Source organism: Mustelus asterias, chromosome 6, assembly GCF_964213995.1.
Source record: "Mustelus asterias chromosome 6, sMusAst1.hap1.1, whole genome shotgun sequence".
In the NCBI taxonomy this organism is placed as follows: Eukaryota; Metazoa; Chordata; class Chondrichthyes; order Carcharhiniformes; family Triakidae; genus Mustelus; species Mustelus asterias.
Genome location: NC_135806.1, coordinates 141,861,177 through 141,874,760, shown reverse-complemented (window position 1 = coordinate 141,874,760; position 13,584 = coordinate 141,861,177). Strand labels below are relative to the sequence as shown.

Here is a 13,584-nt window from a genome sequence, read left to right as displayed (position 1 = left end):
ACCCCCTACTATACTCCTTTATACACCCATGACTGTGTGGCCAAATTCCTCATCAACTTGATTTTCAAGTTTGCCGATGACACCACCATAGTGGGTCGGATCTCAAACAATGACGAGACGGAGTACAGGAAAGAGATAGAGAATCTGGTGAACTGGTGCGGCAACAATAATCTCTCCCTCAATGTCAACAAAACGAAGGAGATTGTCATCGACTTCAGAAGCGTAGTGGTGAACATGCCCCTGTCTTCATCAATGGGAATGAAGTATAAATGGTCGAGAGCTTCAAGTTTTTAGGTGTCCACATCACCAACAACCTGTCCTGGTTCCCCCATGCCGATACTTTCGTTAAGAAAACCCACCAACGCCTCTACTTTCTCATAAGATTAAGGAAATTTGGCATGTCAGCTACGACTCTCTCCAACTTTTATAGATGCACCATAGAAAGCATTCTTTCTGGTTGTATCACAGCTTGGTATGGCTCCTGTTCTATTCAAGACCGCAAGAGACTACAAAAGGTCGTGAATGTAGCCCAGTCCATCATGCAAACCAGCCTCGGCCTTTTGGCTAAGATCAAGTGCGGTATGGATTGCCTGCACTTGGTTGAGGTCATTAGGTTACGCTGAGGCTTCATATGTGTCATATGAAGCAATTTTTAAAAGCGGCATCTCGGCCTTTTGGCTAAGATGCAAATGAGCTCAAGTCTTGGAGGAGGATCCTCCCCCTTCTCCAATCAGCTTGACTCATGTAGATCAGGCCCAGGACAGGGTGGTTTTGGTCTCCCGTCCTGTCTTGTCAGCCTGGATCTGAAATGTCTCAACTTGTTGAGACTCTGAATTGGATTTGATTTGATTGAATTGGAAAAGTATAAAAAAAAACAAAAAACCAGCCTCCCATCCATTGACTCTGTCTACACTTCCCGTTGCCGTGGAAAAGCAGCCAGCATAATCAAGGACCCCACGCACCCCGGACATTCTCTCTTCCACCTTCTTCCGTTGAAAAAAAGATACAAAAGTCTGAGGTCACGTACCAACCGACTCATGAACAATTTCTTCCCTGCTGCTGTCAGACTTTTGAATGGACCTACCTTATATTAAGTTTCTTTCTCTGCACCCTAGCTATGACTGTAACACTACATTCTGCACTCTCTCCTTTCCTTCTCTATGAACGGTATGCTTTGTCTGTATAACACGCAAGAAACAATACTTTTTACTGTATACTAATACATGCGACAATAATAAAGCAAATTAATTTTCTGTGATTTCTCTAGGTATACTACTGCAGCAATGGACTGGTGTCGGTGGGTGAGTGAAGGCAGTTGCAGGAAAACATCAGTGGACCACCCCAATCCACGGGTAAATACACAGAATGAGAACAGGTGAGGAGTTTGTTCTTATCTGCGTTTAAATTTAAGGTTTTAATTACTTCCTGACCACGCAGAAACCCTTCAGATTTCTCAAGTCTCCAAAATGAGCAACTGACAAACCGACACAGGCAGATTTTCTGTATTCCTGATCCAAAATCCACACTCTCTCCCTATGGAGGTACATCCCACCCACCCAAATCCCAGTGTAAATGTCAAGTTAGAGTCATTCCTCTGAGCCGCTAACATCTTCGAGATTTGCTGTTCAGTTAACTGATATCCATCTTGTCATCTTCCAGTTTACTGTCATTTGAAAAATGCTACCCTGGTGATGTCCTCATTAAGGAGTCTAACAACACCAGGTTAAAGTCCAACAGGTTTATTTGGTAGCAAATGCCACTAGCTTTCGGAGCACTGCTCCTTCGTCAGGTGAGTGGGAGTTCTGTTCACAAACAGGGCAGTGCTCCGAAAGCTAGTGGTGTTTGCTACCAAATAAACCTGTTGGACTTTAACCTGGTGTTGTGAGACTCCTTACTGTGTTTACCCCAGTCCAACGCCGGCATCTCCACATGATGTCCTCATTAACATGGATGCTGTACCAAGGGCGAGGTGGTTGGATTTGGGAGCTCAATCTTTGTTCTGGTTTAAGTTTTACAGAATGGAGTCTTGTTCTCTCTTTTGACTCCTCATTCTTTTAAGGGTTTCTTCTTTTCCCTTCTGATTTATTCATCTGTCCTTATTGAACCTGTCCTAATCCGAATCTCTCCCATCTACCCCTTCTCCGTTACAGAGTCTTGTAAATTCTCTACTGACAAGGCAATTTCCAAAAGCTCTCTTGTTTCCTTTAATATCCACAACTCCCGGGTTATGGCTGAATCCTGGAGAAAAATACGAAACCTTCTTCCCCAGCACCTCCTCCAGCCCTCAACCTGTCACAATGGCATTGTCTCCATCAACTTACTTGACCATGCTTGCGCTATGAAGACCATGGCCTGACTAGAACTTCTTCCTTTGGTGCAGCACCCAACTTTCATCTCTTCTACCCCAAATCCCAGAGCCACTGGCTTGAATGTAAATGTTCACTCGTGTCCCTCAGGGAAGGGAGCCTGCCATCCTTACTCTCCATGTGACCTCAATCCCACACTAAACTCAGTATCACTTTTTTTTAAAAAACACTCCACTGACTCCTGAACACTGAAACAAATTTATTAAATTAAGTTATTCACTTCTCTCAGAATAATCCTTTCTGATGCCCGGAAAGGGAAGAGAGGGGTTAGGAGAGCGATAGTGGTGGGGGATGCATCAGTTAGAGGCACAGACAGGCGATTCTGTGGGTGTGAATGGGACTCCAGGATGGTAGTCTGCCTACCTGGTGCTGGGGTCACGGATGTCTCCGAGCGGATAGGAGGCATATTAAAAGGGGAAGATAAAGAAACGGATGTCATTATACACATTGGTGGAAATGACGTAGATAGGAAGAGTAGGGGGATCCTAAGAGAGCAATTCAGGGAGTTGGGAAATAGGTTAAAAAGTAGGGTCACTAGGGTGGCCATCTCTGGGCTGCTCCCAATGCCTCGTGCCAGTGAGGCTAAGAATAAGGAGTTGGTACAAATGAATGCCTGGCTAAAGGACTGGTCCAGGAGGGAGGGCTTCATTTTCATAGATCAATGGGAAATTTTCAGGAGAGGATGGCACCTGTACAAGAGGGAGGGGTCACAACTAAGTTGGAAGGGCACAAATATCCTGGCTGGGAGCTTTGCTAGTGCAGTTCGGGGGGGTTTAAACTAGTATGGCAGGGGGGTGGGGATCAAAATATTAGGTCTACAAGTGTGGAGGCTGGGGACGAGCTTGGGGCTGGGACAAGGCTGGCAAAGAAGAAGAGCACTCTGGGGGAGGATGACCTCACTGGGCCTGGAGGTCTGGAGTGCTTATACTTCAATGCAAGGAGCGTAGCAGGTAAAACAGACGAACTTGGGGCCTTAATGCGCACGAGGAATTTGGATGTGGTTGCGGTGACAGAGACTTGGTTGAAAGAGGGACAGGACTGGCAGCTGAATATTCCAGGGTACAGGTGTTTTAGGCGAGACAGAGGAGGGGCCAAAAGAGGTGGGGGAGTAGCGGTATTAGTTGGAGAGCATATTACAGTGGTGCAGAGGGAGGACAATTCAGAGGGGTCGTGTAACGAGTCACTCTGGGTGGAGCTTAGTAACAGGAAAGGCGCAGTCACTATGTTGGGGGTGTACTACAGGCCCCCCAACAGCCAAGGGAAGTGGAAGAATGGATATGTCAGGAGATACTGGATAGGTGCAGGAAAAATAGGGTTGTTGTAGTGGGAGACTTCAATTTCCCTGGTATAGACTGGAAATCGCTGAGGGCAGGGACTCTGGATGGGGAGGAATTTGTAAAATGTGTACAGGAGGGTTCGTTGGAACAATATGTAGACAGCCCGACTAGAGAGGGGGCTATACTGGACCTGGTACTGGGGAATGAGCCCGGTCAGGTCTTCAAAGTTTTGGTAGGGGAACATGTGGCAAATAGTGACCACAATTCTGTTAGCTTTAGGATAGTGATGGAAAAGGATGAGTGGTGTCCCAAGGGTAAGGTGTTGGATTGGGGGAAGGCTAACTTTAGTGGGATCAGGCAGAAATTGGCAGCTCTTGATTGGGAGAGGCTGTTTGAGGGTAAATCCACATCTGGTATGTGGCAGTCTTTTAAGGAACAGTTGTTAGGGCTACAGGACAAGCATGTGCCTGTAAAAAAGGATAGGAAGGGTAGGATTCGAGAACCGTGGATAACCAGGGAAATTGAGGGACTGGTCAAAAAGAAAAGAGAGGCGTATGTTAGGTCCAAGCAGCTAAAAACGGAGGGAGCTCTGGAGGAGTACAAAGAAAGTAGGAAAGTACTCAAACAGGGAATTAGAAGAGCAAAAAGGGGTCACGAAATGTTCTTGGCAGACAGGATTAAGGAGAATCCCAAGGCATTTTATTCGTACGTTAGGAACAAAAGGGTTGTTAGGGAAAAAATTGGACCTCTCAGGGACAAAAGTGGGGAATTATGCTTGGAGCCCAAAGAAGTAGGGGAGATCCTAAATGAATACTTTGCGTCGGTATTCACAAAGGAGAGGGATGTGTTGACTGGGAGTGTCTCGGAGGGGAGTGTTGAACCGTTGGAGAAAATCTCCATTTACAAAGGAGGAAGTGTTAGGTTTGTTAGAGAATATAAAGACTGACAAATCCCCAGGGCCTGATGGAATCTATCCAAGGCTGCTCAGGGAGACGAGAGGTGAAATCGTTGGGCCTCTGACGCAAATCTTTGTCTCGTCACTGGACGCAGGTGAGGTCCCAGAGGATTGGAGGATAGTTAATGTGGTCCCGTTATTTAAGAAGGGTAGGAAGGATAACCCGGGTAATTATAGGCCGGTGAGATTGACGTCCGTGGTGGGGAAGTTGTTGGAGAAGATTCTTAGAGATAGGATGTATGCGCATTTAGAAAGGAATAAACTCATTAACGATAGTCAGCATGGTTTTGTGAGAGGGAGGTCATGCCTCACTAACCTGGTGGTGTTTTTTGAAGAAGTGACCAGAATGGTTGACGAAGGAAGGGCCGTGGATGTTGTCTATATGGACTTTAGTAAAGCGTTTGACAAAGTCCCTCATGGTAGGCTAGTGAAAAAGGTTGGATCTCATGGGATAAAGGGGGAGGTGGCTAGATGGGTGGAGAACTGGCTTGGTCATAGAAGACAGAGGGTGGTAGTGGAAGGGTCTTTTTCCGGCTGGAGGCCTGTGACTAGTGGTGTTCCGCAGGGCTCTGTATTGGGACCTCTGCTGTTTGTGATTTATATAAATGATCTGGAAGAAGGAGTAACTGGGGTGATCAGTAAGTTTGCGGACGACACAAAACTGGCAGGACTTGCAGATAGTGAGGAACATTGTCAGAGGCTACAGAAGGATATAGATAGGCTGGAAATTTGGGCAAAGAAATGGCAGATGGAGTTCAATCCTGATAAATGTGAAGTGATGCATTTTGGTGGGAATAATGTAGGGAGGAGCTACACGATAAATGGAAGAACCATAAAGGGTGTAGAGACGCAGAGGGACCTGGGTGTGCAAGTTCACCGCTCTTTGAAGGTGACGTCACAGGTGGAGAAGGTGGTGAAGAAGGCATATGGCATGCTTGCCTTTATAGGACGGGGCATAGAGTATAAAAGTTGGGGTCTGATGTTGCAGATGTATAGAACGTTGGTTCGGCCGCATTTGGAATACTGCGTCCAGTTCTGGTCGCCACACTACCAGAAGGACGTGGAGGCTTTGGAGAGAGTACAGAGGAGGTTTACCAGGATGTTGCCTGGTATGGAGGGGCTTGGTTATGAGGAGAGATTGGGGAAACTGGGGTTGTTCTCCTTGGAAAGACGGAGGATGAGGGGAGACTTAATAGAGGTGTATAAAATTATGAAAGGCATAGATGGGGTGAACGGTGGGAAGCTTTTCCCCGGGTCGGTGGTGACGTTCACGAGGGGTCATAGGTTCAAGGTGAAGGGGGGGAGGTTTAACACAGATATCAGAAGGACATATTTTACACAGAGGGTCGTGGGGGCCTGGAATGTCTTGCCGGGCAAGGTGGTGGAGGCGGACACACTGGGAACGTTTAAGACTTATCTAGACAGCTATATGAACGGAGTGGGAATGGAGGGATACAAAAGAGTGGTCTCGTTTGGACCAGGGAACGGCGCGGGCTCATTGTTCTTTGTTTCTCGTTTCAAGGCTTCATTCTATGATCATCTTGCTGGTGCCAGTACAGAGCGAGACTGCAGATAGTTGGGAACCTGTCTCGGGGGCAGGGAATTCAGATTGTGTTCGTAAAGCAGAAGTGGAAATGAATAGGGTTGGGAAGCATTTTCTGATCAGGGCCAGTGTGAACTACTGGACTCGTTTCGATCGCCTCAAGGGGTCGGAGAGGAATTTCCCAGATTTTTTTTTTTCCCCATATTGGCCCTGGGGTTTTCACTCTGGGTTTTCGCCTCTCCCTGGAGATCACATGGTCTGGAATGGGGGGGTGGGGGTGAGTTAATAGGTTGTGATGAACAAAGCATCGTAGCTGTGAGGGACAGCTCGGTGGATAGGATATTAGGATGTAGATAGGCTGGAAAATTGGGCGGGGATCCTGGATTCAGGATTCAAACCTGGACCGGGGAGCGGCGCGGGCTTGGAGGGCCGAAGGGCCTGTTCCTGTGCTGTGTTGTTCTTTGTAAGCTCTGCTTCTGGAGGCTTTGATCCTGACTGGGGTGTGTCCACAGGTGGCCATTGAGCACAGTGTCCATTCTACACTGTGAGCCTGGACACTGCATACTCCACCAGGTCATTGTACCTCAGCCCATCTTTTCCTCAGCTGACGATTGTGGTAATGGAGATGGTGGTATAGTGGGAATGTCACTGAGCCAGACATCCAGGCTAATGCTCTGGGGACGTGTCCAAATCCCATGACGGCTGGTGGAATTTAAATTCAATTAATAAATCTGGAATATAAAGCTGGTCTCAGTAATGGTGACCATAACAATTTGCGTTGATTATTGGAAAAACCCATCTGGTTCACTCATGTCCTTTAGGGAAGGAAATCTGCCGTCCTTACCTTGTCTGGCCTACATGCGACTCTAGACCCACAGCAATGTAATTGACTCTTCACAGCCCTCTGAAAGGCCCAGTAAGCCACTTAGTTCAATGGCAACTAGGGATGGGTAACAAATGTTGACCTTGCCAGCGACACCCACATCCCATGGAAGAATAAATTTATAAAAACTAAATAATAGATTTGAGTGTGAAAGCGAGTCAATTGCTTCCATGTCCCAAAGGGACTGAAGCCAATAGTACCATTACATCAGCTGAATTGCCACACATCAGGAATTGAACCTAGGATCTTTCCAGTCAGTGTGGCTCATGGAATGTACCATCAGGAACACCTCCACTATGTGCAGGCCAGTGTTTACCCTCCACACAAGCTTCTTCTCAAGTGTGTCACACTCTGTACCTACCCACTGAGAAGTACCTCAATTATCTAAGGTGCATTATTAGATGCGGCTCAACTAGTCTGTCTACCTCAATACAGAGGATAGTCTCCCACACTTCCCACTGCTGAGGTGGTGAGCGAGATTCCTGTTCAGAACACAAGTGTTACTTACAGCTTTGAAGAGACAATGATCTCGGGTCACCCAGGCTGCATTAATATTCAGTGTATGTTCCACACCGTTCTTGGGTGAAATGCTTCACAAACCTCTCTGTCTTTTCCAGGTGTGTAATTGCAGAACTTCAAAAAATCCAAAGGTTTAACTGTATCCTTTTGATATGTTGATTCTAATGCACTATTGGTGATTTCTGGGTCCGAAATAGTAAGATTTAATTTAGCTTGTGGGGAAAACTGTCTCTCTTGTTTGATTTTACTTTATTAAAACACCGATTACAATTCAGAAATATTTCATTGGATGTAAACAGCTTTGGGATGTCCCGAGGTCATGAAGAGTGCTACATAAATACAAGTTTATCCTTCTCTGTCTTTCTTCATGTCTTCCCTCTAACGACTTTGGCCTTCCTCATACCGTCTTTCTGTTTGGTTTCTAATATCTCTCCTAATAATGAAACTTTTTAATGAGAATCTGGAGAGTGTTGTTAGCTCAGAACTGGGCAGGGAGGGATTCTGAGGCATCGATTGACGTTGGGGACTAGTGGTGGTGGTGCTGGGATGCCCATGCTGTAAGATCCTGCTTTGTCACTAATATCATAGAATCCTACAGTGCAGAAGGAGCCCATTTGGCCCATCGAGCCTGCACTGACAACAATCCCACCCAGGCCCTATTCCCGTAACCCCATGTATTTACCCTTCTAATCCCCCTGATACTAAGAGGCAATTTAATATGGCCGATCAACCTAACCCACACATCTTTGAAACATGGGAGGAAATTGGAGCACCTGGAGGAAACCCACGCAGACACAGCAAAATTCCACATAAACAGTCACCCAGGGCTAGAATTGAACCCAGGTCTCTGGCACTGAGGCAGCACTGCTAACCACTGTGCCACCATGCTGCCCCCACTAGGAGTGGAGGAGTAATCAGATCCTTGAGTGGAGCTGGATGAGAGTGAGATGGATGGTGGGGGTGAGGGAATGGTGTTGGTGCTCAGCCTAGGACCAGGAGTTGATTGTGGGGTTTTGAAGGAGTATAGGCTGAGGCTGTAAAGGGGAAAGGAACCAGAGCATGAAGGGAAACTGTGTACAGGACCCAGATTGATCTCTGATTATTATATATTCGACACGTGGTTAGCAAGGACAAATCCTATATGACTATCATCAATCAGCATGAGATTCATCTGTCACAAACTGACCAAATGTTCCAAACTGGATGACCACTACGAAGCTTGAGAAAATCTTCTACCCTGGTACGGAATGGCGAGATTGTCTGGTAGTCCGTGTCTGTCAGAGTACCATAGGACCATGAATGGCCCACTTCCATAATCCCTGCTACCGCACCTCAAAGGAGATGTTACCTTGAAAAGGATGCAGCAAAGCTTCACCATAGAAGATAGGAGGAGGCCATTTGGCCCTTCGAGCCTGCTCCAGCATTCATTACAATCATGGCTGATCGTCCAACTCAATAGCCTAATCCTGCTTCTTCCCCATAACCTTTTGATCCCATTTGCCCCAAGTGCTATATCCAGCCACCTCTTGAATCTATTCAATGTTTTGGCATTAACTACTTCCTGTGGTAATGAATTCCATAGGCTCATCACTCTTTGGGTGAAGAAATGTCTCCTCAAGTGCTTCCTAAATGGTCTACCCCGAATCCTCAGACTGTGACCTCTCGTTCTGGATTCCCCCACCATCGGGAATATCTCCCTGTCTCGACCTGTTAGAATTTTATAAATCTCTGAGATTCCCCCTTATTCGTCTGAACTCCAGGGAAAACAATCCTAACCTAGTCAATCTCTCCTCATACATCAGTCCCTCCATCCCCGGAATCAGCCTGGTAAACCTTCACTGCACTCCCTCGAGAGCAAGAACATTCTTCCTTAGAAAAGGAGACCAAAGCTGCACACAATACTCTAGGTGTGGCCTCACCAAGGCCCTGCATAATTGTAGCAACACATCCCTGCCCCTGTATTCAAAACCTCTCGCAATGAAAGACAATACACCATTTGCTGCCTTTACCGCCTGCTGCACCTGCATGCTTACCTTCAGTGACTGGTACACAAGGACAGCCAAGTCCCGCTGCACACTCCCCTCTCCCAATTTACAGAATGGGATCATCAGGATGATACTGGGACTAAAGGGGTTAAATTAGGAAGACCGGTTGCATAGACTAGGCTGGCTTGTATTTTCTCTGGTATATAAATTAAGAGTCCAGTTGGAAGTGTTTAAGCTGATCAAAGGAACACTCTGCCCTGGCTGAGTTCAGGGTCAGTTCAAAATTCCACGGCTGAGATTGATTATTTGTTTTGCTAGGTAAGGGTATTAAGGGATACAGAACCAAGGCATCTATGATCTAATTGAATGGATGGATGGGGCTTGATAGGCTGAATGGCCTCCTGTTCTTGTGTTGCAGTTTTTAGTTGTTACTTGAGTAGAATGTATAACTTGTATTTTGGCAAACAGTTTAATTCACGTAACGGTGTTTACAGGAAAGATTTCTCGCGAGGAGTACAATACATCATAGGGCAGAAGACTGTGACTGCCCCTTAACCTAGGATCAATTCTATATCTGTAATGTGTCTGACCCCAGTTTTGGTAGGATTAGTGAGTGGCGAGGAGCTCTCAGGTGAGCTTGTGAACCGACCTTCCTCTTTCTTTCATTCTGAAGGGGAATGAGGAAAACATGTTCTAATAAATAGATTTTAAAAAACAACTGCCCCTCAAACTGTTAGTTTGGATGTAGGAAAAAAATGGTCACCTGCTGTAATTGTCCTCTGTATTTTTGAATGGTTTTTATCTTCATGTCTGTCTGGTTTAGTCTTTCATCATTGCTAAAGCCTCTCATCCCTGCCATCCTCTTCCTGAAGCACTTCTGCACCCTCTCCATAACCTTGACATTCTTCCTGAGGTAAGGAACTCAAACCTGAGCGCACAAATCTGGCTTGGTGACCAACCAGCAGTTGATAAGTTGTCTACTCTGCATGGGAGTATTCCTAGAGATTCCATCAGCCACCGTCTCTCATTCCAAGTTTCTGCCCCCACTCTCCGCCACCTGAAACATCCACCCACACACTGGCCAACCTACCCATGGCCAATTGGGAAGCCCAGTAAGAAGTCTCACAACACCAGGTTAAAGTCCAACAGGTTTATTTGGTAGCACAAGCCACAAGCTTTCGGAGCGCTGCTCTTTCATAAGGTGAGTGGGATTTCAGTTCACAAACAGGGCATATAAAGACACAAACTCAATTTACAAAATAATGGTTGGAATGCGAATCTTTACAGGTAATCAAGTCTTAAAGGTACAGACAATGTGAGTGGAGAGAGGGTTAAGCACAGGTTAAAGAGGTGTGTATTGTCTCCAGCCAGGACGGTAAGTGAGATTTTGCAAGCCCAGGCAAGCCGTGGGGGTTACAGATAGTGTGACATGAACCGGGTAAGCGTTCTCCAAGGCGGCCTTCATGACACATGACAGCGCAGAGTCGCTGAGCAGAGATTGATAGCCAAGTTCCGCACACATGAGGACGGCCTCAACCGGGATCTTGGGTTCATGTCACACTATCTGTAACCCGCACGACTTGCCTGGGCTTGCAAAATCTCACTAGCTGTCCTGGCTGGAGACAATACACACCTCTTTAACCTGTGCTTAACCCTCTCATATTGGCTGTACCTTTAAGACTTGATTACCTGTAAAGACTCGCATTCCAACCATTATTTTGTAAATTGAGTTTGTGTCTTTATATGCCCTGTTTGTGAACTGAAATCCCACTCACCTGATGAAGGAGCAGCGCTCTGCAAGCTAGTGGCTTGTGCTGCCAAATAAACCTGTTGGACTTTAACCTGGTGTTGTGAGACTTCTTACTGTGTTTACCCCAGTCCAACGCCGGCATCTCCACATCATTGGGAAGCCAACAGACTTTGTTAGCCAATTAAATACTTCTTGACTTTCAGCCAATTTCAGACATTTCCCCACATAACTCTCATCGTCAATATTTTTATAGCTAATAAACAGGATGCAAAGGAAATAAAAAGAAAAACTTTTTTTGAATGTCGCTTATTATCTCTTGTTGTTCACAAGAGTGTCCTGGAGATGAAGCTTCATTTCGTGGAGAATCCAGGGCAGTCCTGGAGAGTTGACAACCCTAATTATTCTGATGGGTTTGGTGTTACCTCTTTGTATAGTTCATGTCCCTTGTTGCGACCAGCTAAGGACAGGTGTAAGGACTCCCCTTTGCCACTGCTCATTCATCACAACAGAGTTTTAAAATATAAGGATGAATGTGCCAGTTCAGAGTATGTACCCGAGTGCTCATTCCAAAACATTCAGTCTGACTGGCTTTCTTGAGTTTAAACAAGTCAGGATTAATCTTTATTGTGCTATAAACCCATCCAGGTAAAGATATTAAACTATTAGAAAAAGTAAACGCACATCCCAACTGTTGCAACACACATGCACATCTTTATGAAAACATCTTTTTGCTGCCGTCAGATGATCCTTCTGTAGACAGCTTCAAAGAAAGCAAGGTTTTATCATAAAGACTTTCAAAAATCAAAGAGTTTAGTCCTGTGATTGGCCATTGAATGGAAAACAATTGGTAGTCTGTTCATGTTGATGAAGGAGTTCTGTGGTCAAAGCCATTGACATACAATAGAGGCAGATAGGGGTTCTTTACCACTTTTGTGCATCATCAGTTTTGTGAGTTCTCTGGTGCCCTGGAGACAAAAAGTGAGACTTTATCATCCTCGCTGTTTTGGAGTAAGTCCTGATAAGGGGAGATGCAACATTCCACAAGGATGTGGTCTATGCTTGTTCATTGTAATCCACTTGCAGAAGCTTGGCCAGCTTGCAACCCCAAATGTCAGCTGACCTGTGGCAGGCATCGGAAGTCACAACAGTTGAAATTGCATTTTGTTCCATACGAGTTCAACAGAATAAATTGAAATATAATATTTGATGTCAACAGACCACTAACATCACCCAGGATTTCTCACTTCTCTTTTTCTGATAAATTGATCAACTTGAGTTTTCTTTAATGTGATTGCCTGCAGTTCTCCTGGAGAACTCCAACTATCTGAAGCAGGGCCCCCCATCGCACGCCAGTCCTGACCTTCACCAACCTACTGAGACCCCCAGCCTCTGCCGCGGAGCGACGAATCAGAGTGTAGAGATGGCACTGAGGCAGACAGGCCAAACGATCCAAGACATCGACCTGCTCCTGGAGGTGAACAAGAGGAGTGTGAATGAAATGGGAGGGGCAAAGCATTCGGGGGTCATGGGAGAACAATGGGGTGGGGTTGGAAACATGCCACTGGTGCAGCAAGGACTGCGTCTCTGAGACTGAGGCTTATGGTTGCTTCGCAGTGGGAAACACTCAAACTATCATGCACTTTAGGATTGTGAATTTGGCATTGATCTTGAGTTTCTACCGACTTGATTCCAAGTCTTTATTTTATTAAGCACTCAAAAAAAAACCTGCCAGATCCCAAGGCAGTAACAGTCTCCACCTCATTCAGAAGCTTCATCACCAGGTGAGTTAGTAGTGCGCGATTGTGTTCGCGGTGGATCTGTGGCTCAATGGGTAGCACTCTCGCCCCTAAAGCCGAAAGGTCTTGGGTTCAAGTCCCAGAGACTTGAGCACGGAATCCAGTTTAAAACTCAGAGGGGACCTTGTGCTGTTGGAGGTGCTGTCTTTTTTTCAGTAAGATAGCCCCCCCCACATCCCACATCTTCCCTCTAGGATGGATGTAAAGAATCCCATGGCCGCTATTTTGAAAAAGAGCAGGAAAGTTCCTCTCGGTATCCTGATAAGTGCATTTCAATAAAGATCATTATCATGTTAGTGTCAGGGGGATTAGCTAGGGTAAATGTATGGGGTTGTGGGGATAGGGCCTGGGTGGGATTGTGTTTAGTGCAAACTCAATGGGCCAAATGGCCTCCTGCACTGTAGGATTCTATATATTGCTATTTGTGGGAGCTTGCTGTGTACAAACTTGTGTTTCCTACAATGCAGCAGTGACTGCAATTCAGAAGTGCCTTAATGACTGTAAGGCACT

General features: G+C 46.0%; 1 protein-coding gene across 2 annotated transcripts in view; it reads left to right on the top strand.

The window, feature by feature from the left end:
• Positions 1–12,984, top strand: part of c6h5orf34 (chromosome 6 C5orf34 homolog) — a 50,981-nt gene extending 37,997 nt beyond the window's left edge. For both annotated transcript variants that reach the window (XM_078215479.1, XM_078215480.1), the window contains 3 exons: positions 1,268–1,375; positions 7,642–7,682; positions 12,580–12,984. In XM_078215479.1, the coding sequence (XP_078071605.1) occupies positions 1,268–1,375; positions 7,642–7,682; positions 12,580–12,866 (436 nt within the window). In that variant the 3' untranslated portion in view covers positions 12,867–12,984. The remainder of the gene's footprint in view (positions 1–1,267; positions 1,376–7,641; positions 7,683–12,579) is intronic.
• Positions 12,985–13,584: the final 600 nt, after the last annotated feature.